The 27,131-nt window shown below is 29.9% G+C and overlaps 1 protein-coding gene across 2 annotated transcripts in view; it reads left to right on the forward strand.

Annotated features, from left to right (window-relative positions):
- The window catches only part of LOC113387814, an 872,338-nt gene extending 846,759 nt beyond the window's left edge, over positions 1-25,579 (forward strand). For both annotated transcript variants that reach the window (XM_026625191.1, XM_026625192.1), the window contains 3 exons: positions 12,468-12,484; positions 21,141-21,579; positions 25,156-25,579. In XM_026625191.1, the coding sequence (XP_026480976.1) occupies positions 12,468-12,484; positions 21,141-21,579; positions 25,156-25,384 (685 nt within the window). In that variant the 3' untranslated portion in view covers positions 25,385-25,579. The remainder of the gene's footprint in view (positions 1-12,467; positions 12,485-21,140; positions 21,580-25,155) is intronic.
- Positions 25,580-27,131: the final 1,552 nt, after the last annotated feature.

A 27,131-nucleotide genomic window follows, 5' to 3' on the forward strand; every position in this document is an offset into this window, starting at 1 on the left:
TGCACTATTGTAAACCCCGTGATTTATAAAATAATATAAGTTTTATATAAATCGAAACTTTAATAAACTATAATATTAAGCTTGTTTATTTAACTATATGATATGTTTTTATTATACAATAGTATATGCAAAACACTTCAATTCTACAATAAACTAGTGGGGTGTATGGCATCGTGCCTTAAGGCAAATTGCTGGAACTTCCCCTACCGTAACGAAATGTTCGAATAATATTGAATGTTTTCAAATAGATCATTATAAATATTGTAACATTGTCTAATATTTATAAGAATTATATAAACTGAATTGCAAAGTTGAAATTATTTGTTTAAAGTATATTAGTACTTTAGTCAGAATTAAAAATAAAATCTATAAATTCCATATACAAAAAAAAAATTTTTTTGAAAAAAAAATTGAAAAAAAAATTTGAAGCGAAAATTTGTTTTCTAAAGTCAATTATTTTTTTAAAACAAGCAGAAAGTTCTTTGAATCATTAAATCGGACGCTTAGTTCTCTCAAAAACTGCCATTTTTTGCATATTTAACTCTGTATTTTCAAAATGGCTGGGCTTGCCTTTGCAAAAAACTAATAACCACTTTTCCCAATAATTATCAATTGAATGTTTTTTAGATCATTCAAATCGGATGCTCCGTTCTCTCAAAAACTCGATTTCTATTTTCTGCACTCTTTGCTCTTTATCTCCGTTACTGCTGGACCTGCCATTGCCAAAAATTAATCAGCACATCTCCTTATCAATAGGAATCGAATGCTTTTTGAACCATTGATATCGGTTGATCCGTGCGCCCGAAAACGAGGACGAAAAATTGTATTCATACATACATACACACACACATCCATTTTTTCTGATAATAAGGTATGCGAAAATTTATATCGAGAAATTTTCAATTTCGATTTTTACGAATACAATAACTTACCCTACGGTTTTATATTTACAATTTGTTACTAATTTTTATGATATTTTCCTTTCCATCATTTTTTATGTTTATATCTATCATTTTTAAATTCGTTATTGGGCTAATTTGACTTATTATTACGTTAGTTTCACAGTTGGCATCCCAAACAGTTGTCATATCTCTTTGCAATAATTTTTATTAATACAATTTCTGTAACAGAGCGAATATTTTATTGGAGCAGCAATGCCGGATGGGGGTTATTTTCACTTGGAAACAAATTTGCTATCTATATTTCCAAAAGATGTTCCAAAAACCGATGTCACTATTTCTTGACATCAGGCTCCTCGAACTGAGATCGAATCCAGGACCACTGATACTGGTCTAGTTGCTTTAGCCCTCATAGAAATATAGAACATGTTTTTATTTAAAAAAAATAGATTTGCTTGTTGAGTTTGAAAAATATTCGTTTGTTTACTCAAATTGGGTTGGAAATAGTGTGTGACCTCAAAGTTATGAAGTATATGCGCATATAAAATAGACCTTGATTGTGTTTATATATAAATTTAAATATATATGTATGTATGAATGAAAGTTGTGCTTGTATGTTCCTATATGATATTTTTATTTCATGGTGCATTGCTCTCGATATGATGACACTCGTGTTATATGCATGAATGTCCTCTCCGATATAAATGAAAATTCACATTGGAGTTGAACGTTGTTTGTGCAACAATTTAAAACTTTAGCGGCCGGTTGTTTTTATTCCAAAAATGTTATTTCGCTCGTTTCAGGATGGCATAACGTTTTTATGCGAATGCTTTTCTCATATCCATTTTTAGAATTGCATTGCATTTGTTTTTCGTCAGTTGCATAGTTATAATTTTAGCAATCTGCATATGTTATAATAGTATTCAGAGATCTTCTTCACATTTGCCAGGTTTTTGGTTTTGATCTTATTCGCTATTTTTTTTGCATTTGAATGTTATATTTATTACTTATTGAGAGTTACTTTGTCAAAATACAAAGTGCATAAAAATAATTAAATACAAATAATAAAAAAACACTTTTTATACATATTTTCGTATAAGATAAACTAGAATGTAAATATTTTGAAAACATCTAAAATTTACATATCATTTAATAACAACAAAGTTCATCCAATGACTGGATATTCTATTATTAATTATTTATATAATTATTTATACAATTAATTTTATTTTTATATTTTAAGTGATATTTTTCATAATATTGTCAATTTAAAAAAAAAAATTAAAAGAAAATTGATAATACATTTTTTTTTTATTTTCAAAAAAAAATTGAAATTTTCACAACTTTAAAATTTTTCTTTTTTAAAACATTTATTTCACTTTTTAATCTAAAATGATTCAGATCTTATTAATATTTGTAAAAATAAAGATTTTTAACTTCCCGTAGGGCAAGTTATAGTAATCGCAATAAAATCGAAATTAATATTTTTTATATATCTTCACGTTTCAAAACCTTCTGAACATTTTGGCATACCTTAAAAAAAATTCTGAACATTTTGGCATACCTTTAGAAAAAATGGATGTATGTGTTTGTGTATGTGTGTGTGCGGATACAAATTTTCGTCGACGATTTCGGGAACACGGATGAGGCAATCTGAATAGTTCAAAAAGCATTCGGTTTGTATTGATAAGGAGACGTACTGATTAGTTTTTGGCAAAGGCAGGTTTAGCCGTTCCGAAGATACGGGGCAAAAAGTGCCAAAGACGGTAACTCAGTTTTTAAGAGAATGGAGCGTCTGATGTTAATCATTCAAAAAACATTTTACTTGTTTTGATAACATGAAGAATTGATCAAATTTTCATGAAGGCAGGTCTAGCGGTTTCGGAGATTTAGTGAAAAAAGTAAAAAAAATGCCATTTGGCGTTCAAAAATGATCATTAGACATATGCACATCAAATTATCAGATATTTTATAGAGATTTTAACAATAAGTTGTTATTGTTATAATTTGTTTACATTCCTATGGGTTCCGTACCATTGTTTATCCACTAGACGGCGACGCGGCGCTTATGCGCTTTGACATTTCGACTCTATGCAGTTAAAGCAGTACGATTGCTTTTAAAAAGTTCAGAATTTCCAAACTATGCTAAAATAAAGAAAACATTTTTTTTCAAACAATTTTTTTTTCAAAAAAGCTAATTTTTTGTTGAATTTATAGTTTCTCAAAAATCTGATTTTTTCAAAGTAAAATTTTTTCAAAAATGTTAATCGTTTTTAAAAAAATAATATTTTTTGGTACGGGAAGTTCTAGCAATTTAGGCACGATGCCATGCGCCACACCAGTTTCAAGTAAAAATCGCACTTTGTGGGCATATATGCAACATTAAGTCATATGATAACTATTAATCGTAAGAGAATATAATCTCCATAAGAGAATGGTAAACCGAAGTCTCATGATACATTAGGTTAAGTCTTCAACATATAGCTTACAGGACATGTTAGGTTAAGGTAGTTCTAGTTGCTATTCAAACAGTAAATTAAAAAAATAAAGGGACCAGTAATAGCGGTTAAATTGTAGCTTTTTGGTTCTGATCAAATAAACCTGTCATATACGGTTACTCCTGACTATCCCGAGTATGAATTTTTTGCGTGTCAGCTGCTTTTTTCACACTTTTCTTTCCGACCGATATATAAACGGGTTTCTCTATATCGGCATCGTAAACCATTAAAAAAAACTAAACTAGAATTTCGCGTCGAAATGAGTTCTGGTCCGTTGCCGTTACTAGGCCGCTATGTGGCGCTAGTGGCGGAGATATTGCACATCGGAAAGCAATCAATCGCATGACGCCCGCAGCGTACGTACAAAGCGCACGTTGATTGGAATTTTGCGCTATCCAGGCGGCACCGGCACCCCATTCATTCGGCAGGGTTCTCTCGCTTATTTAAAATACACAACACTTGCCAATAAATTGAACCTCGTTCATAAATATGGACTCAAATTCAAAAGCCAAACAACCGCCGACGAGCCATTTGTGTTTCTTATTCCGATGTGTAGTCCGGTCAAACCAGAATTTGGAAATTGATAGAGTTTGATATTGGTGATAAAAATTCATTGGTTTGAAATTGGATAGTGGAAATGTAGGCAAGCGTAAAACCAGTGGTCTGGTTAATAGATGTGATAGTAATTACAAAGTCGCAATGACCCATGTAATTGAAATTTGGTTGACGTTAATGATCCAACCTTTGCACTAGTTTTTATATATTGTGCTTCTTTGTCCGCACTTATTGCAATTTTCGTATTGTTTGTCTGATGTCATGAATGTAAAATAGTATTCATCGAAAAATAGACTTTATTAGAAAAGTATAAAATGTATTAATTATTTCAAATTATTTCATAAATAAAAATGCCATACTTGTCTTTGTTTTTTCCGCTGCAAAGTCAACTTCGCAGTCATGTTCAACATGCGTTGCCATAAATTAAAGATTCTAATTATATGATCAAATCATGTTCAATCGCAATACTTAATTGCTTAAATTCCTGTGAGTACAAATTCTTATAACTATAACATACTTAAATCTACTGCATTTCGATGGTGACTAGGGTTTATAAAAAAGCCGACATTTCAGAAAACTGGTTTTCGAATTTTAATTTTACTAAAAAACCGGTTTTAACCGGTTTTTGAATTTTATATATAAAATAAATTTTTGCTCGAATATTGTGTAATTTATCCGCAAATTTAGTGTAATTTAGAGCAGTATTTGACTGAATTTATTTATTGTTCAATTTTATAGATAGTAAACAAAATTATTTTAATTTTAATTAGTAGAACTAAAGAATAATAGTTTATTTTGATTAAATAACTTTTAAAATAATTATTCGTTATTCATGCATCATTTTCACATATTAGAATGAAAATATTTTCATGATAGTGAAAAGAAAGTTCTTGAATAAATAGAAATAATACATTAATAAATAACAAAAATTTATTAAATTAAAAAAATATATATTAGATACATGTTGATACATACTTGTTAATATCAATTTTAGTTTTAAAAACAATTAAGCTAAACTCAGGTATTGTCTGTTCCGAACAATTTTAATTAATTAATTTTTAACACTCTAATTTTTTTGTTTAATAAAATGTGATTTAAAAAAACTACTTAGACGTGTTCCTTTTTTACTCACAAAATTTCGTGAAATAGAAATTACTCTCATACTAGCGACCAACTTATGCATAATTGTTTTTAAAGCCTGATATAATAATTCCAAGTTTTTGGTTCTTTTATTTGCGGCTTCTAGGGTTTAAAACTCTTTTTTTAAGTTTGAGTAGAGGAAGTTACTTCTTCAAGAAGTCACACTCAGGTAAAAAAATCTAAATTAATATATGCAAAACCTTTCTGGGAACCTTTGCAGACTGATAAGATATCAAATGCTATTGAACCGATATGATTTTAAGAATCAAAACGCTTTCATCTATCCTTTATATTTGGCTATATTTGTCATTTTCTATTTTTACAGTGAAAACCGACTTTTTTCACTAAAAAACTGGTCTTCGAATTCCATAATTTTCGCAAAAAAAACGGTTTTTGAAAACCGACAAACCGTAGTAATTACATATTTTATAGCAGGTGTTATCCAAATTTATGTCTAATTTTCACATGTGCAGAAATCCAGTGATTTTTGTCTGTTGACTGTACATCAGTATGCTATATAAGAAATATAGCATATCGAGGAGCTTCATTCTTATATATTTTTTGTTATGTTTGATGTGTAGTTGAAATAAAATAATTTATGTTATTATAAACTTTGTGTATTGACGTACTTCACATGTTAAATTAAAAATTATAAATAATCAGATCAGATCAGATCTAGTAAATGTACCTGCGGTGAGGTTTGGAAGAACTGGATAGGTAGGCCCGCGTAAGACCAATGCTCGGGACTAACAAATATGCTAGTAATTGCGGTTTTGCGGTAGTAGCAATGATTTATCTAAATAAAATTATTAAAGTGTTAATTAAGAAATAGTTAGTATTAGAAAGGTGAAAAAATGAATATTTCTGATCGTTTCAAATTAAAACGTCATGATCTTTGTTTTTTTACTGCAAAGCCAACTTAGCAGTCATGGCCAACATGTGTTGCCATAAATTAAAGATTCTAATTATTAAATAAAATCATGTTCTAACTCATTGCTTATGTGTTTAAATTTCTATGAGCAAAAATTCTTATAATTAAACATATTTAGATCTACTGCATTTCGATGGTGACCTTTGTAATTTTGTAAATTTTTAATGTATTTTCCTGGGTTATTCACTGAAAGCTTGTTAGTGCTTCTCGCAATATCTTCTTACTGGACTATTATTCAAACCAAATGATCTTTGTTAGCAGAGGAGAATGATGGCCATTTTTTGACAAACGCGTTCTCCCGAATTTATTTGGGCGTTCGGCAATTAGCAGTTCCCAGCGGTGTGCAAACACGATGCGCCTCTTTCGTGTTGCAAGTGATGAAGGTGCAAATTTATGTGTGGCAATCAAGAAGTCTCTGTTTGTTCTTTTTATTTTTTGCTCTTCAACGCTGTTTAACTTGTGTGCATATGTTTTATCATTTCAGGCGTGATTTGAATTATTTTTTTATTCGCTTATATCACTTTCGGAAATTAAAAGCTTTCAACACCACGCTGTTGTCTGATAATTCATTTCTTTGACAGGAATAAATGAATTTAATTATAAATCAAGTTTTGAAGAAGACCATGTTTGAATACAACTACTACATTATCTAGGGCGATTTTTGACCTTTTATTTACAAAATATGTATTTAACTGTCTGATTCATTATATGGCGCCTACTTAAGTCGATGTCTCTTGGTTTTGCCACAGTGCCAAACCACAGCCACCACAGCCAAAATTGATCCAAATTTCAGAAAAGATGAATTTTCTTATTGTTATTGTCACTCTATTTGTTACTGCAGTACATTAGACCATAACATTTATATTATGTGTTGCTCATACTGTACGTAAATGAATCTGAAGATCCATGCTGTATCTATATACACGTACAATATTGGTTCCATTGAGTCATATGGTATTTTTCATTATTTTTTATTACTTGTGAATTACTAAAACTGAGATGTATGAATCATTCCCTTGATGAATGGAATTGTTCATTGATTGATTTTCATTTTTAATTACATTTTTTGCTTTGTACTGACCAGATTCAAACTTAATTATCATTTATGACATCCGCGTTGCCAAGACTTCGTATCATTTATAGGATTATTCTATAAGCTATTATTTTGTAATTATTCCACTTCCGAAGAATTAATTACAATATCAGTGGCATGGAGTTTCCTTTAATTACTATAATTTTTTTACAAACGACAGACTACTGGCTCAACTCGGTCATCAGACTTCTTGCATGTAATCAGACCCTTGTGCCTTGATTGTGCTAGGTTCAATATTTATTACATGGAGAAGATCGGTCATTAAAATTGTTAGAAAATGATTTCGTTTTATAAACTTCTCTGTATCCTTGTACGAGCAATTTTAATTATAGTACAACTTGCCGGAGAAGGACTTTTGATTCTTTGTTTGGAGGACTGCTTTTGCACATTTCTTAATTATTTCCTTTCTAGGTAACAAATTAAAATTAAGTGGGTTTTATCCTAATGAATCTATTATTGTTCTGTGATATATGAAATTATAAATCGGTTGGTAATGTATTTGAAGATTGGCCTATTCAAATTTTCATGCATTGATTATAAATCAATTAATTGTACATTTGTGGAGTAACAAAATATTCAGAAGTACTGCGCTGGTTAAAAATCAGAACCTTAGGCATTTTATAATTTCGTATTTATATTTTAAATATCTTAAGAATCTATCAAATACTCTCTATTATTTTTCTGTGCTACATAAAATTATAATTATATTGAAATATATTTGAAAGTTAGTTAGCTCACATTTTTATGGATCTATTGATTATGATCAACTGCTGATTTGGATGATCACTAGTGATGATATATGAACAATAATTATTAACAGTATCTCCTGCTATATATTAGTAAATGCTTGTGGAAAAATTAAAAATGCTGCGATGGATAAGAGTAAGTTCCTAAGAATGAAACGTTTGGCAAAACATGTCAAAAAACTATCTTAGATAACAGGGTCTTTCTGAACCAGCTTCATAACATACGAGTGACGTTGCAGTTTATGTGTGAAACGCCCGAATGCACAGCAAATACATGACATTTTGACAGAATTCTGTATGATTAAGTAGCATAATGTATGGAAGTTGGAGCGTAACATGGCCTTGCTATATCATTGATCCGTTGTTCGGCAGAATCAGCCCATTAGTTTGAATTATAAGAAATAAAATTACTTGTAATCTTGTATCATCCTTTAAAGTTCAAACCCGTTCCCTCTCGCGAGAAAAATATGTTAAACAGTTCAAACAAATGGAATTGTGTATTATACCTACTTATTTTTCGCTCATCTTTCTAATTATATATTCATATAAAAATTCGATTCACATAAGTATTCTAAAATACAAGCGGAACTGTCACATAAAATGCATATCTTCTCTTTATAATGAGCGTCAGATGGTTCGAACCAGCTCGTAAAATACACTTGAGCCACCCGTACGTTTGCCGCGAAAACAATCAACAGTACGCATAACTCAAAAATCTACCTCGTTTATTTGATATTTCGGGTGTTGTTTACGACGGGAACAGTCCGAAATTCTCAATAAGGCTACAAGAAGAAAATGATGATATGCTCAGCTTAATGCTTTTATTTTATTGGATTCGCACAAAATATTCATAAGTCAGCGAACGTGCCTGCGCGATCGTCCTAATAAGAATCGCAATCTTACCAGAAGAAATCGGGGTGTGATATAAGTAAATGTTTGCAGAAGAATGGGAATTTGATTTATTATGTAAGATATTGTATGATATTGGATTATCAAAAGTCTCTGCTTACAACTATATAGTTTCTTTTATTAAATTCCTTATTGAGTGACAGAAAAATGCTTTATTAACTTAAGAAATATGTTATCATCCTGGATTAATGGTGAACCAATAGGATTTGATGTCAAGCATTGGCAAGATCAATTTTCACTTGTCAATATAGATAAGAATACATTTGCATGTGATAATAGCGTTTTCAGAGCATTGCCAGAAACTATAATAATAAATTCATCATATAAAGACAGGACAATCGTTTGGGTTGCCACTTACAAAGTCACGTCATTAAAAGTAGTCATTATAGCCAATATAGAACTCGTTAGGTTCTGGTTTGTGGTAACTAAGTATATTATATATGTTATAAAAAACTTAAAAATCCGAACATTCCAAAACTATATAGGTAATATTGCTATTTCAAAATGCAAGTTAGGATTCAAACCACTAAAACAAAAATTAAAAAGAAAATAGTTTAAAACATGTTTTGCCAAACGTTTTATTCTTAGGAACTTACTCTTGGTTAGGTTTTCTATCTGATAACCTGAAAAAAACGTCTGACTGCACAGCAAGCACATGGCAATATTTAGAACGAATTAGTATGGAAAGTGCTTTATAGCATAGCCTTGCCATGTTTAGAAACTTCTGAAATATAGATTCGCAAAAATTTTCATTATTTTTTTTGCGATTACTATAACTTACCTTAAGAGAAATTAATTAAATTACTTTATTTATTGTATGAATATTTATATGTATTGAAAATTAAACTTGTTACATTTTATTGCAAATGACAATTTCTAATTTGATTTAAAATCTAACTACTAACAATTACTCAAAAGTTGTTTTAAATTAATTAATATAGAGTACCATGGTTGGTTAGAAATAGAAAATTATTTTATTTTATTTGGTTTGATCTTTTGAAAATTATAGCATTTTTTTATTTATGCTCATATTTATCCATAAATAATCTATGTGACTACTCACTTTAGAAAAGTTTTCTTATTATATCATTTTACTTTTAACATAAAAAAACCTGAAAATAACACATATATGTACTTTAATTTCAAATATATATAATATTTTCATCTGTTCCGAAAGTAATATAAGTAATTTTTACTATTTTTTTAATAATGTTTGTTTATTTTAATTATTTTCCTAGAATTCCACGACTATCGAAATTAAAAAAAAAATCTACTCAATACATGATGGTACGTAATGAAGAATTCAATTAATAAACGTTTTCAAATTAAACTTTTATACAAAAAAACTAAGTTTGTAGATAGTATTAGCTTACATACCTAATAAATTACATGCTAATAGTCACACAAATCGATACATCAAATGTTACTTCTAACATCTGTTAGAAATGCAATTAGTAAATAACATTAGATATAAATTCTTATATATGTCTTCATTATGATGATTATTAAAGTAATATATTACTATTGCATTATAATCAGACATTTAAGAATCTTCAAATGCCAACTTCCATATTGTATTATAATTATATTATAACGAATACAAGCGACCTTTCTATCTACAGTTAATTTATAATGCAAAATTTGTTGCAGGTAATGATTCAATATTATGATCGTAAAATCATAGCTATATAATTATTTCATAAGGCAACCAATTAAGAATTTTTCTATGCGCATAAATTATGTTTGAAAGGCTTTATAATAATATGATTTATTTGGTAATAAATTATTGAGTGATTAATTTATTGACGCCTGTCAATAATGCTTTTACTATTGTCTTGCAATACATTGATACTAGTAAAATATATAAAAATATATAGTTTATATTGTGGACAAAAAAAAACGCGTTTACTATAAATTTATAAATTAATTGTGTATGGCATTGTGCCTTAAGGCAAATTGCTGGAACTTCCCGTATCGTAACGAAATATTCGAGGAATTTTGAATGGTTTCAAATCGATTATTATAAATACTGTAACTTATATATGTTTACAGAAAAGTAAATAAACAAAACTTAATCAATCGGCTTTAAAATTAAGGACATTGTCTAATATTGAGAATAATTATATTAACTGAATTGTAAACTGAAAATTATTTATTTGAAATATATAAATGAGCTTTAGAACTTTAGCTAGAATAAAAATTAAAATCCGAAATATTTTTGATATTCAAAAGAATTTTTTTTGAAAATTAAAAGAAAAAATTAAAACCTTTTTCGAAAATCACTTATTTTGTCAAGTTTTTTGAATCGTTCAAATTAGATGTTCTCTTAAATAACTGCCAATTTTTGCACATTTAGCTCTGTCTCTCCGAAACGGCTGGACCTGCCTCTGCCAAAAACAAATCACTACTTCTCCTCATCATTACGAATTGAATGTTTCTTGGATCTTTCAAATCAGATGCTCCATTCCATGAAACACTCGATTTCTATTGTCTACACTCTTAGCTCCGTATCTCCGAAAAGCCTGGACCTGCCTTTGTCAAAAACTAAACATCTTCTACCAATAGGAATCTAATGCTTTTTGAACCATTCAAATCAATTTATCCGTACGCTCGAAAACGTACGAAAATCTGTATCCATAAAAACATACAAACACACACCATTTTTTCTAAAGTATGATAAAATGTACAAAATCTTTCAAAACGTGAAGAAATGCAAAAATTTTTAATTTCGATGTTTGGACGATTACAATAACTTACTCTACGAGAAGTTAATAGTAGATTTGTGTTATATCCTTAAATACATAAAAAAATCTAACCAGATGTGAATGGCATCTTTCCTAAAGACAAGTTACCATAACTTTCAGGTATGCATAAAATAATCGATTTAATCAATAAATATTTAATTTTTATATGATCTCCCTATATACCAGTCATCTTGTTCAGTTATTTGACTGCCTATCTACGTGTCTATTTGTCTACCTGTCTATATGTTTATCTGTCTACCTATTTACCTGCATACCACTCGACCTGCCTACTTGTCTACTATTCTACTTTTCTGCATTTTTGCCTGCCTATCTATCAACCCTGCCTATCTGTCAACTTCTCAATCTGTTTATCTTCCTATTTTTTTATTTGTCTACCTGTTCACCTGTTCACCTGTATACCTGTTCACCTGTAGACTTGTTCTTTTGAAATAATTTTGATTTTTTATTGAATCTGTATCTGTATTCAATAAAAAAGACTCAAAAGCCCTATGGTTGCTATAAGTTGTTAAAATTGAATATTATTTTACATTATTCTAATAATTTATAGACATAATTAGAATGAGGTTATCTGCTAATAGCCATTGGTGAAAAACTCATGTGAGAACATTCATCTCAACAGAGAATATAATTTTTATTCACATTCAAATGTGTTATTATTTAATGATAAGTAATATTTATATCGTAGAATTGTTTATAGAGAAAATAGAAATAATTATTTATTATTCATTGTGTGGTCAGCTTTTTAACGTAGCATTCAATATTAACTTTTTGCAATATCTTAAGACTCTCAATACATGTTCTTTACGCAATTTCCTCATACTTGATTTCTAACCGTGGACCATAAGTCTATTGGCGGTTCACCATCTCAGTAACAACTATAATAACAAACACATTATAAATTACTAATGTCGTGTTTTCTTTGTTTCAGCAGGACTGGGAACACTATAGGTAAGTAATACACATACTTCGCTTCGTGTATTATCATAACAACGTTACGTAAATTATTACCTGCGAGATCGGTTACCTTGTAGCCGGGCGGTCGGAGGGCAACAGATTCAGAAAATATCTTCAAGATGATCTGAGAAGAGAGTAATATTGAAATATATTATATTGGGATATTTTATTAAACTTGGAATATTATATTATTCATCAAGTATATGCCAAATCGTAATTAGAAAGTTTACGATTTTGATGGAACATAATGATGATGCTCTTTAACAGACTTGCTAAAATATTATTCACTTACAAAAAGTGGTTCAATTTAAAAAAAAATTAGAAGATGGCCGTGTCAAAATTCTTTCGTCACATTTTTAGAAATTGAGAAACATTATTTTTTGTTGATTTTGTTGATTATTTACACTTATCAGGAAATTGCTGTAAGACAAAATTCTTCTCGTACACCTCTTAAAACTTTGTTTGTAATTAGATTAAATATCTAACAACTCGATATCACATACAAAACCAGTTTCGCAGTTTGCTCATCTTAATTCGGTCCACCAGCCCCTCCATTACTGTGAACATACAAAATAGCTCGCGAAAATTTTTATTTATTTAATATTTCGATTAACGAGAACGGATAAGTATAGGTACATCGGTTACGGTGTTTCCCTGGATATTATAAATAATGGAACGCTGTGGGTCTGAGATTGCCTCGTGATATGATAGTCCTATCTTTTATATCGAATATTAATAACAATGAATTAAGTCAGAAAACACCGTGTGTAATTTACAAATTACGATCGCGCGCAACCGCCAAGTAAAGGCACGCTCTTGCATAAGCATAAGCGACACGGGTAAAGTACCTCAGGGGTGTTTGGGAAAGCAGGGATGTCGAATCGAAATAAAACGGTCGTGAATTAGAGATGAACTTTAATTTTTTTATATTTGTGGAAATAAATTTCCATTGAGAAATTCTTGCAACTATTGGTATTGCCGATATTAGTCTCGCCTCTGCTTTTCCAATATTGGTTTTGCCAATATTGGTTTTGCCAATATTGGTTTTGCCAATATTGGTTTCGCCAATATTGGTCTTGTCAATATCGGCCTTACCAATATTGATCTCGCCAATATAGGCCTTACCAATATTGGTCTTGCCAATGTTGGTCTTGCCAATATTGGTCTTGCCAATATCGGTTTTGCAAATATTGGTCTTGCCAATATCGGCCTTACCCATATAGCTGTTGCCAATATTGGTCTTACCAATATTGGCCTTACCAATATTGGTCTTGCCAATGTCGACCTTACCTAGGGTGTTTGGGTAAGCAAGGATGTCGAATCAAGATGAAACTATGAAAATTAATTTCCATATAAAAATTGCTCAAATTATCGAATTGTCATAGAGATTTTTTCAACAGATCCTTTGCTCCAGCTTTTGACAAAACCAGAATTTCATAAGTTAATCAGAAGAAGTTATTAAAATAAAAATCATAAAAAGCTTTATAAATAAAAATTAAATATAATGTTTACAATTGAATGGAATTTATGAATAAAAATATTAATAAATGAAAGAAAAATATTGCTTTATGTATATAAAGAATGCTACACAAACATTGGCATATTAAAATAATTGCGCGTAAAAAATGTCAACTAAAAATAATGACACTTGAATACCTCTTCTCATAATTAAATTGTGATAAATATTAAGACTAGTTATTCGCAATGACAAATAATGTGACTATATCATTAATTAATTATAAATTATATTGTTAAATTAAAGTAGTTTTTAACCATTTTGGTTATTGGTATTATATTAATAATATTTTATTATTTTATTTTTAATTCGCATTGCTATTGAATTGTAGCATTTTCCGCAAGAGATACATTCATATAATAAAATTTCACATACTTCTTTGAAAGGTTGTATTACCTTATAGATAAATGATCGATTACCAAGTTTGTGTTAAACTCGCAGAAGATTAGCTTCCAGATATTCCGCCAACGAGGGATTATTATTAACCTCACCGTTTATCGCAAACGTGGATCAAGGATAAGACTCGGCCTGTCTTATTAGTTTAATTGTTTCTGTTTATTGGACGGGCGTGCATTCGGAAATTACACCGGTCGAGACTTGCGACGACGTCGAGGCACTTTTGTTGGAAGAACGGCTAGCAAAAATTTTCTAGTAAATAATTTTGTAGTAAATGGTTTCATATTAACCGGTCATCCAAGAGACGTTTTTTCCAAATATGAAAAAATTTATGGGTATTTTTATTAAGGGGGTATTCTACTGTAGAATTTCGAAAAAATCGAAAACTTTTTTTTTCATATTTTCAAAGTTTAGTTATACAAAAATATGTCATTAAAAAGATTTTTCAAAATTACTATTATTTCCTGAGTTATAGCCGTTTTAGTGACGTGGCCTCGGTTCGGGTCCAACCGACTGCAAAACTTTGAACGCGTTTTTCTCGGAACTACTTTTTTCGAGCTGGCGGTAAGGATATCTTGAGTTCTAATGAACCGATTCACTTCAATTTGGAGAGGATCTTCTCTATATATGGCTTTATCGCGTGGACCTTGCCCAAAACTATAACTTTTCATTTAGTATTTTTAAAAAATTCGGAATTGTTTAAAAAATCACGAAAAAAATATTTTTTTTTTTAAACTGCCGCCATTCAAACAAAAAAATTTGTTTTAACTCATCCAAGGGTCATACGATAGCGGCGTCTATAATAATTAAGACCATCTATTTTTTATGTTTTAGATCACCAGGAGGGTTGAAATCATGCACGCCAGGACACCCTCTTTTTTTTGAGCCCCTACTTTGACTGCTCATAACTTTGTCAATTTTAATTTTTTTTTGAATAATTTTTTTATGTAATAATTAAATATCAATAAACAAATAATAAAAAAAAAACAATAGTAAAAATATTATTTGTTTCCTTTATACAGCGCTTCAAAAACCGGGCGAAATTTATGCCTCTACAGTAGAATACCTCCTTAAGATTTCATGAATTTAAAATTAATACAAACGTTTGAAACTACACTTTTTTAACAGCAATCTGAACAATATTGGTCTCCCCAATATTGGTCTCGCCAATATTGGGCTGGCCAATATTGATCTCACCAATATTGATCTCGCCAATATTGATCTCGCCAATATTGATCTCGCCTATATTGGTCTTACCAATATTGGACTTGCTGATGTTGGTCTCGTCAATATTGGTCTGGCTAATATCGATCTTGCCAATATTCTATAACAATTCGAAGTTTTATCAAAATTCCAGAAGACAAATCCTGATGTTTCCTTTGCTATTCAAACTCGTGCTTAAACCAGGAATGTTTAGTGACTAAATGATATATAATAATCGATTGGAAACATAATTTTGATTGGTCTTGCCGATATTGGTCTCGCCAATATTGGTCGCGCCTATAACCATGCAAAGTTTTACCAAAATTAAAGAAGAGTAAACCTGACGTTCTCTTCGCTAATTAAACTCCTGCTTGAACCAGGACTGTAAATATTATAATCAATTGAAAACATATTTTGATTGGTCTTGCCAATATTGGTTTTACTAATTTTGATTATGCCAATATTGGTCTTGTCAGGTTGGTCTCAACGTTCCCTTCGTTAGTTAAATTCCTGTTTCAACCAGAAATGTTTATTGACTGTAAATTGTATAATGAATTGAAAACATAATTTTGATTTATATTTTCACATTGTAATCAATGCAAAGTATTACTTTACACGCATTTTGTGCACTTAATGCAATATCCATAAATATCGAGTTTCCTAAATAATATTTTATTAAATACACACGATATCATAATTGATATATTAACAAAGTGAATTACATAATTTTGTTCATTACATGTTGTATTTATTATTATTGTATTATTGAATGAATGATTTGTATCATTTTGCAATAATATAAAATACATGAATACCCTATAAAAGTTTGGTTGGTTTCTCGTAAATTTTATTTTATGCATATTTTTGTTACCTTTATAACTATATTTTTATGTTTCAAAAATCCGTTCAAAACTCGATTATATGCAAATTTACTGCTTTAGCTAAAGGAACAACGTATTTCTGAATTCCCAACTGTCACTATAACTTTAACGACGGACAATAAAGCGGGAATGACGCTTCGTGATATTGCGTGTAGTTGTTTGATATTGTTCTTAAAAAATATCCTTGTATCTGTTACTGATCAGACGGAGAGCTTTTTATTTTCGCATATGTGTTTTATTGCAGCGGCAATATACGGCGCGGGATTTAATTGGTTTAGTTTCAACTTAAACGCGGAATGCGCTGTTACTTGTTACCTGTTACCCGTTTTGCGAGATATGCCTATTAGGTACCTACTGTGTGCGGTTGGGTTGTTCACGTTTTGCACATAAAAGACTACGGAGGTAAACGGGTATTTTTCTATCGCGAATTATCGCCATTTTCTCAACATAATGAGCACACTTTTCTACCTCTTTGTATTGCCAATCGTTCTCGTCAATGTGCTAACGTGTATCTGATTAAGGATAGGTAGTACTTATCGAAATTATCCTGGATGGCGGGATGTATAATAGTCACGTTGTGCTATATGCAGCATTATTATTTTATGACGATTTATAAAAAGGCTATCGAGTAAATTGGAACACGTGGTACTATACTGTACTATATTCTGCGGATAGAACTTAATCAAAATGCATTCAACTTTTATATATAATAACTTATATCTGGTATATAGATAAAATAAATAAGTAGACTTCTTGTATATTGTATCCATATTGTCTATTATATGAAGACTTCTAGTACTAGTTTTGTTTATTTTATAAGGCTCTTAGAAGGAATCCCATTGGTTGTCCTCTCTAATGTTCATATATTTGAACATGCTTAATTAAAATATTTGACTTAATTACGTTTTACACCAATGCTCAAGAAGACCGAATTCACTTGGAAACACACTTTGATCTATTATATATTTCTAACAATAAAAGCTGAAATTGATATCACTACTGCTTATTCTCAGTACTCAGTATTTCGTTGTCCAAAACTCGGATTTCCTTTCTAACCGATGAAAAAAAAGGGCGCGTAGTTCACACGCTGTTGAAGCAAATTTTTTTTTGCTATTGTACGAGATGACATTTAAATTAAAAATAAATACATCGTATAACAATTTTAAATCGCCTAAACAAATATTGTTTTTGCAACTTCACTCATCATGCAATTGTGTTTGAAGAACTTCATGTAATTAAAATTAACATACATTCATTAACTACTTGTATTTTTTTACTTTTTACGTTGGCGATATAATCTCATCCTTTGAACTACTGTAATATCTGTCTTGCCTAAAAATATTTTCCATTTTAATAACTTCAAAGATATATAGAAACTACGAATAATATAGAAATAATTTTTTAGTCAATAAGCTTACGTTTAGTATACGGCACAAAGGCTTGATTTGTTTTATTATTTTCAAGGGACAAGGTAAAATATGCTTTTGATTCAGGCATTTTTCATTGAATCAAGATTTGTACTACGATGTAACTTTAAGCTGTTGTGATGATATGACTTAATTAATTACGTCCATTTTATTTTAGATGGCAACCCAAACTGTAGCCTTAAATCTATATGATGAACTTTGTAATTATTATTTCTTTATGGTGCATTTTTTTTGGGGCGGGGGGTTGAAATTCCATAACTCTAATTACCAATCCACCGGATATTTATAAAGAAACATTCTGTTTCTTTATAACATTTTGTTTCGTTATAACAAACAAAATCTTGAAACAAAATCAATAAGTTATGTGTGACTCATCGATGTTCAGTACATCTTTACTGTATCTATTCATTTGCAAGCCAGCTTGATTCAAAAGACACTAATCACATATATTTATTTGTACTTGTTTGTTAAACTTGATCGCTTTCTGTATGTTTTATGGGAGATTTGCAAAGACTTAGACAGTCGTAAACACGTGAATGAGAATCTCGTAGTGAGCATAATGAGGGGAATTAATATAAAGCGAACTAGACAATCATTCGATAAGTCTGAGCGCGTCAAGAAAACATATAAAATGTGTCGGGAAATAAACATGTAAAACGGCGAAGACAATTTTATTGACTGTCATAAAAAGTTATCTTTAAGTGAGGACAAATCTTTTACGTGCAGTATTTATGTTCAACGAAATAATTAGAAAGATTTAATGCTATTAATTCGGAGACATGCAACTATAGTAGAAAAAATTTTTGTACTATTCACTTGATCAGCATCAGAAATTAGGAGTCATATAAGCTACGCAGCTTTTTAAGTAGCTACGTAAGGGCAACCCAATAATTGGCTTATCTATTGTTTGACATTAGGCTGCCCAAGGCAGTACCGAAACTGAAACCTTTTGGTTGGAAGACCAAAGCTCTTGTAATATTCACAAATTTCTATCTTTGGATACTGTCGAAAGTCTGACCTAACCAAGTATTTATTGATTGGACATTTCAACTATAGTGACAATTTTTTGTAATATTAATTTGATTGGCATTAGAAATTAGTAGTCCTACAAGCTGTTTTAACAATATACATTAAATACGTAGCTTTTCAAAAGGCAACCCAATAGTTCGTCTGTCTCTATTAGATATATTAATAATACAAAATTTCCTAATAAAATTATGACTTGAAAATGTATTTGAAGTGGAAATTGCTCTCACTACTTCTTGATATTCGGATAAACGTAATTAAGTCAAATATTTTAATTAAGCATGTTCAAATATATGAACATTAGAGAGGACAACCAATGGGATTCCTTCTAAGAGCCTTATAAAATAAACAAAACTAGTACTAGAAGTCTTCATATAATAGACAATATGGATACAATATACAAGAAGTCTACTTATTTATTTTATCTATATACCAGATATCAGTTATTATATATAAAAGTTGAATGCATTTTGATTAAGTTCTATCCGCAGAATATAGTACAGTATAGTACCACGTGTTCCAATTTACTCGATAGCCTTTTTATAAATAAAACCGAAACTGAAACCTTCTGGTTGGAAGACGTAGTACCGGAACTGAAACCTTCTGGTTGGAAGAGCAAGGCTCTTGTATTATTTACGCATATATATCTTTGGATACTGTACAAAGTCTGACCTATCCAAGTATTTATTGATTGAATATTTCAACGATAGAAACAATTTTTTTGTAATATTAATTTGATCATCATCAGAAATTAGGAGTTGTTATAATGATAAATATTAACTACGTACAACTCCAAATATTAACTACGTACAATAGTTCGCCTGTCTCTATTCGATATATTTATAATACAAAATATCATGATAAGATTTTCACAATGCTATAATTTTTAATATGATGAAGTATTTACCGAAAAGAGCTATTTTCACTTCAAAATATTTTTGAAGTCAAATTTGCGTGAAGCCCATTACTGACATTTGGCTTTCCAAGGCAGTACCAAAACTGAAACCTTTTGGTTGGAAGACCAAAGTTCTTGTAATATTTACGAAAATTTATCTTTAAATACTGCACAAAGTCTGACATAGAATGATTGGATACTTCCAACTGATAATTTAGATGGTAAAGCCATTTCAATGAAATTATTTTTCATTATTAACCGGAAGGATTGTACTTTCAAATAAAAAAAAGAAATTTGAGAAAATATTCAGTAGTATTTTTTATAGTATTTTAAAAAAAAGTTATTTTAGTGTGTTGACATTACATATTTTTGTGTCACCCTAATGAACAAACTTTCCCTTACCAAAACAAATAATATATTACATGAAGATTTGCAAACATGTTCGGATAAAACCACAGAAAAATTACGTTTCGATTTATCACATCATTTATTAGTTGGTGAAACAAGTGCATGTCAGATTGAATTTTACGGTTTATTATAATTGCATGAAAAGCTTACAAAAGTGTACAGAAAATTAAATAATTGCTTATTTAAACTATTCATAATCGAGACTCTAATATGCGTTTGTGGAATCAAAAAAAATGTCATACATTTTAATCAAGATTTAGAAGCAAAAATGGAATCGGACTGTAAACCAACAGAAATCCCAAAAGGTGAAAGGTGACAAATTTTTGAAAAACAGTAAAAAACACATTTCTACAATGATGAAGTTTTACTAAACTTAGTCAGATAATTGCTTGTTTGATATGTGTTATTTGTTTTGATATAATTGGTCTTTTGTGCTCCGCCTTACCTTATTTCTAATTGAAAATAGCCTCTCGTGCATTGCTAACTAAAATATATGAATAATTGAAATGTAGTATCACTGGGTTTCTCTCTACTGAAACTATATCAGATAGGTTGGTCAACCTTTGAGTTTGTTTTAAAAAAAGCCACTCAGTTTAGGAAGAGCATCATCACGGCTAGAATGAAACTCTTAGAGCTTATTGGTGTTGAATGAAAAAATCTACATGTTTCTTTTTAACTTTTTATCCTGGTTTCAAGTTAGTTTTTAATTATATCCAAAAATAACTTAATAACAATTCCAGTTCTTTAAATATCGCATGGACATGTTTTAAAATCTGCCAAATTCTCAAGGAACACTATTGGCATTGTTTATTATTTATATTTTTAGTAAAAGTCTAATTATCTCTTCAGCAACTTCTGTGCATCTTTAAATTTTACCATTCTTATTTCTTTATTTTAGGAATATTCTCATTACGGTCGAACGCATCTCGTCAACGCAACATAGTTCCCAGTCAAGCTACTGCTCTTAACGGCAAAGGTCCTCCGAATCTGGTCACGAATCATCACCATCACCACCATACTCCTCACCACCAAGTGGTGACTGGTGACGGAACGTGGTCAGGGTGGTTGGGTCCGAGACGACCACCTTTAGGGGCTCCAACTCTCTCGGCAGAAAATCATTACACGCACATGGACGACGCGTACGGCCCTGGAGGCATAGCGCCGGCCCTGTCGCAAAGCAGTGATGGAAATCCAGGACCGCAGGAGGCTCTTTATGCAGAGTTGGATCGAGAAAGTATAAGGTCGGGGAATACGAATCCTTATCAAAATTCGGCATATTCGGTTTGCTGTGAAGCTGGACAGGCTGATGGAAGGATGATCATTTCGTCACCGCCCAGGTGAATATACTTTTTAATTATAATAATATATCTGAATTTGGATTATTGAAATATAAACATCAAACTTTGTGTCTGGTTAAACACTGCAAAATTAATATTTCTATTGAACAGAGATTGTAACTGTCTCATTAGAGTATGTATTATTTGATCATCAATTTTATATCCAATAGGGTACGTTTTCTAGATTGATCTCAACTCAATATATTGAAATTAAAATCAGCTAACTTCCAAATATTTCTAAGTTCTTCATAAAATAACTAAAATATACTTTTCAGAACATGTAATATTTTAGTGCATCATTAAATTATCTAAAAGGAACTTTCTAATCCTATTCTAGATTCTAATTCACTTGAATCTCTCTATCAATTTTATAGCAAATTTGAAGTATACACAATGTACATAGAAACTTTTTAATAACGTTTTAGAAAGTTTTCATGGCACAGCGTACGAGATTCGTATTAGATTTAAGGCATGCATAACTTTTAAATGCAGTTTAAAATCTGTTATGAACACGGGCGAATATTATAGTGTATCGTGTAATACAGTTTGTATACAGATTGAGTTTGCCTGAATTGGTTTTACAAATTCTTTAGCAAGCACTAAAAGAGCTTTACAATGCATCCTGATAGAATATTCAAAGTTTAAAAATGATGTTATCACTTAAGAATCATGTAGTATGTATAAAATGATTTACACTTGCTTTTAGAAGTAGTTAGGAAATTTAGGCTCGCTCTTTATTATGGTTTTATTTTATACAGTCATAGCCTCAAAATAACCCTAATTTCGTTTTTTTATATTAAACTAGAAGACCCGACATACGTTGTCCTGTTCCCATGTCTACATTTTTTTAATATAATATACTAATATTTACCGTTTACCTAAAAATAATAATTATTGTATTTTAAATTACTATTCACGCCAAAATGCATATACGTTTATAATATGAGCGATGTTAATTGTAGAACTGCTTTAAATAAAATGATGAGTCTCAATTGCCACACTATATTGGGAATTGAAGTCTTTTAAACGGTATAACATAACCATAACCATAACGTAACACTGGTACTTCATGTTGGATTAAATTAATTTAATTTTTTATTATTTAAGATATCCAAAATTGCATCTTAAACTTAAACCTAATCGATATCGTGAGGGCCGAATTGTATGTATTCATCGTTACTTTCCCATTTGTTGTTATAAAGTAAAATTTTTACGAATTTTCAAAATATTGTGGAAAGATTAGTAGAAGATGTAAAGAAATTATTTTATTGAAAAAAAAACTACATTGAATATTCAATATCCGAATCTTGTATTGCCGCCTCCTAAGGCGTGCGCTCGTATTTTTCGCATGCATCGCATTAAAGGTAGAACCAGCCCTGATTAATACTTAATTTCATATTTTAAGTGAAATAATTTGTCATATCCTGTTCATATGTGTATCATTCAATCTGCCATGCATATACCATATTTTATATTATTTTAATTTCTGCCACATCTCAGCTGCTTTTTGGCAATATTAATGTAGACATTTCATTTTTCTTATTCATAATCATAAATTTATTATACATATTCTAATATTGTCTAGGTTCATAAGTAAATTGAATTTTTTGGCAGATGATAGTTTTCATTTGTTTTGCAAACGATAACATGCCGTTTTTTACAAATTTTTTTCATTAATTTCTACAATATTACACATACATTCCAGTACTTTATAATCACATACATTCTAAAAAATTTCCTTAACAAACTTCAGAAAGATTTATCAAAATCCGCATAATCGTTTAGAAGGAGTATACAGTGAGTGCTTGTAATTTAATATGAACTTTATATAATAGCGGTTTTAGAGTTTTACCGACAATTATTGGACTTTTTCTCACCGTAAGAATCATCCTTGGACTTCAACGAACATTTTAAAAAAATAATTGGCCAAATTGGTCTAGGCGTTGTTGAGTTATGCGCTTGCCAACACGTTTTGCGGTTCATTTTTATATATAAGATTTTAATAGCAAGTGATCACTGTTTTTTTACGCATAAAGAATATGTTTGTCAATACACAAAATTCTGCCTCTTCTTCATGACGAGTATATTCTTCAATCACAGTTAACTTAAGATTAATTTAGAGTGCATAGGAATTACCAGAACTACATAATAAGTTTTAGTAAAATTATTATGGGATTTGGGTGTATTGGTGCTATATTTCTCAATATATAGTTATTTTTTGTAAGTTAAAAAATCGATGCTTGATTGTCTTTACAATTTAATTCCAAATATTTTAGATTATAGTTTTTGATAAAAGAAATGAATATATCTATCTCTGAATATTTGAAACTATACATATAATATTAATAATGATGAAAAATAATGGTAGTGTGTTTTATATTTTTGATTCAGCATTTACAATTCTACCAATATGCTATCAAGAATATTCAAGTATCTAGAACATTAATGCAAGGAACAAGCATGCTCATAATTTTTTATCAAACCTAGAATGAAATTGCTGTTAAAAAATTCAATATTGATTCTGATACCGCGCTTCGTGCGTACTAAAAACTGTCAATATCTATGTATTTGCTCTGCGATCAAGGTTTTTATACATAAAATTATACCTTTTTGCATTTAGTTTTACGGCAAATCAGAAAGATGCACTTATGATAAAATTGTTTTATTGGCGTTTGTGCATTTCCTATGTTATATTTTATATGTGGATCATTTGACTGCACAGCAACCACATAACATTTCGACAATTCTTAGTACCATTTTGTATGAAAATCACAGCGTGTCATAGCATTGGCCTATTGTACTGCAGAACTGGCCCAAGAATTTGACACTTCTAACAACTTAGGTTTTAGCATCATTTATAGAAGAAATTAATGTATTGGTTTTATGTTTCGCATTCATTGGAATCCTAGTCTTGATATTGATAATGATTTAAAAAAAATAACGCTTGAAGCGCGGTAATGAATCTAATAAGAGCAATTTTGTTAAAAAATTATGAGCATGCATGTTCCTTGTAACTATGTTCCTAGATACCTAAATATTCTTGGTAGTACAGCAATTGCAATTAAAAGGTTAAAATTAATTTAGCCATATCAGTCGCTTTTTCAAACTAGTTAGGGGGTGTCCATTAATCATGTCAGCATTAAAGGAAGAGGGGCGGGGGTTTGACGAAAAATTACGAAATATTACCTAGGGTAGGGAGAATCTAGTAAGTAATGACATGTATTTATTTTCTACCCCAATTAAATAAAAAATCCAAATTTTTCAAAAAAAAAAAAAAAATACGATATTTTCTAAGTATTAAAAATATACGTGAAGTTGTGTGAAGGATGAAGGGAAATGTTAAATATAACCACGTGTCATCAAGGGGTACAAAAATCCTTACAAATCGCTCACATGATTAATAGACAATTACATATCGCCTGCGAAAATATAGCAGATGCTCATTTAATAGTTATTTACATTATTCTTTTATATTATTATTAACTTATATATGATATATATATATATATATATATATATATATATATATATTATTACTATTATATATGAACTGAGACAAATTTTAACCATCATCAGCAGCGCCTATTATTCGGATCTGTCGTGCGGCGGGCCTGATCACCGAGACGCGGCCTACGAAGTGGTCGGCCTGTCCGTCCTGAACTCGGCGGGTCATCACCAGCACCACCAGCAGCCGCCTTCGCATTGGGACTCACCAACTCTGGGGGCCTCTCACCACCCAATTCCTTTGGGAGCCAGACTGAAGGCCATTCATGAAACTACCACAGTTCCTAGTGACTACATTTGATGTCCGCTTTTACAGTACAAGTACAATGCCAACCAGTATAACAAGACAAGTCAGAGGTCTCAGGACTTCGAAAAGCGAAATCGTCGGAAGCGCTATTGTACCAAGTGTCATGGCTTGAAGACTATGTGATTGTTTGATGATATTGAGGGTGAACAATTATACTTGACGGATAAGTAAATTTGCGTGTGTGCGATTTATTCACTATTCTTCTACTGATAGTGAAGTGTGAAGTAGTTCTTGGACTAGAGTCAATAGAATTTTTGATATTAGTCAAAAGTGTGAAATCGACAAAAACAATTCTATCTAATTATTTGCGAATATTGTATATAAATGCTATATTATTAGCAACACTTTATTAATAGTTTTAACTTTAACAACTCGAGTCCCTATTCTTTATGTAGATATAGGCATATATTTTCATCGAACTTGTATAAAATCTGTTTATACTAAATATGTAAATAACATTTTAAAATTTATTAATATATCTCATTCATAGTTATAGAATCACTACATAGGTATAGAAGGTATTTTTGCTACCTATAGACACAAAACATTTTCGGAAAATGTTTATTTAATAAAAAATTAATTGATTATTTTATCACTAAAATAATTCAAATTGTTTTTATATTTTTACTCATATAATCAGTAGATATACTATTCTATGCTCTGCCATAAATTCGTCCGAATAATCTGATTAATCTATGAGTATGCTATAAATGTAGATATATAGAATAATAATTTTATTAAAATATATAATATATTTCTAATTAGTTTTAAAGAACTCAAAGAAGGCCATTTGGTCCAAAATCATGTACATACGTATTTGTATAGTAAATTTTGTAATAAGTTTGTACCTATTTAATTTAATCCAATAATTTTTAAAATTAGTACAGTGTGATGTTTTTTTATGAATTTCAATAGGATTAATGCATAAATCCCGAAAAACCGTACTAAAAAATATTTAAGATTTTATAAATTAACATTAAGTTGACGAGTTCCACATATAGTGGAGAATATAAAAATTTTGTTCTGGGAACAAAAATAAGTTTATTATACAATGCAAAATATTAGTGAATATACTGAATAAAAATGATCTGCAAAAGTAATACAGATAAAAAATCAAAAGCATACTTATTAACAAAATTTACATAGAATGAAATATTTAATTATCTCACAAATGTAATACAAAAGTCGATAATCGATAAATTTATTTATGACAAGAGTATTAGATATGTTCAATGCAATAGGTGATTTTCATTGTTTCTAAAAATGGTCTTGCTAATTAAATGTTAAGAAATTTGTACTAAATTAAAATTAAAATATTCTAATAAAATATCTATATAACTACATCAAAACAAAATTTCACAAATATTGAGTGGATTTTAATACTGAGCTCTTGCTATTCATTCATTATCGATTCTCGACCAAAAATTAGTTTTACATTATCTAATCCCAATATTTTCCTAATTCAATTTTGCGTTTCCAACAATTTTTATAAATATCAAAAAAATTAATTAAGTATTTCTAATGAGCTAGAAATCAATTATCACAATACATAAGATAGAGTGTACAAAAAAATAATTCGATTTTTATATAAACACAACTAAGTATCCAAAAATTTCTTTCGCGTAAATAAACTTATATAGATTTGTCTTTAAATTCTAAACGACTATTAGCAAAGTAGCTTTTCAAACGATCAAATATAATTTGTAGTTTGAATTTATGTGTAGAAATGCGATTTATTTAT

This window comes from Ctenocephalides felis, unplaced genomic scaffold (genome assembly GCF_003426905.1).
Source record: "Ctenocephalides felis isolate EL2017-DRISC unplaced genomic scaffold, ASM342690v1 CF-g0.4_SCAFFOLD_03572, whole genome shotgun sequence".
NCBI classification, from domain to species: domain Eukaryota; kingdom Metazoa; phylum Arthropoda; class Insecta; order Siphonaptera; family Pulicidae; genus Ctenocephalides; species Ctenocephalides felis.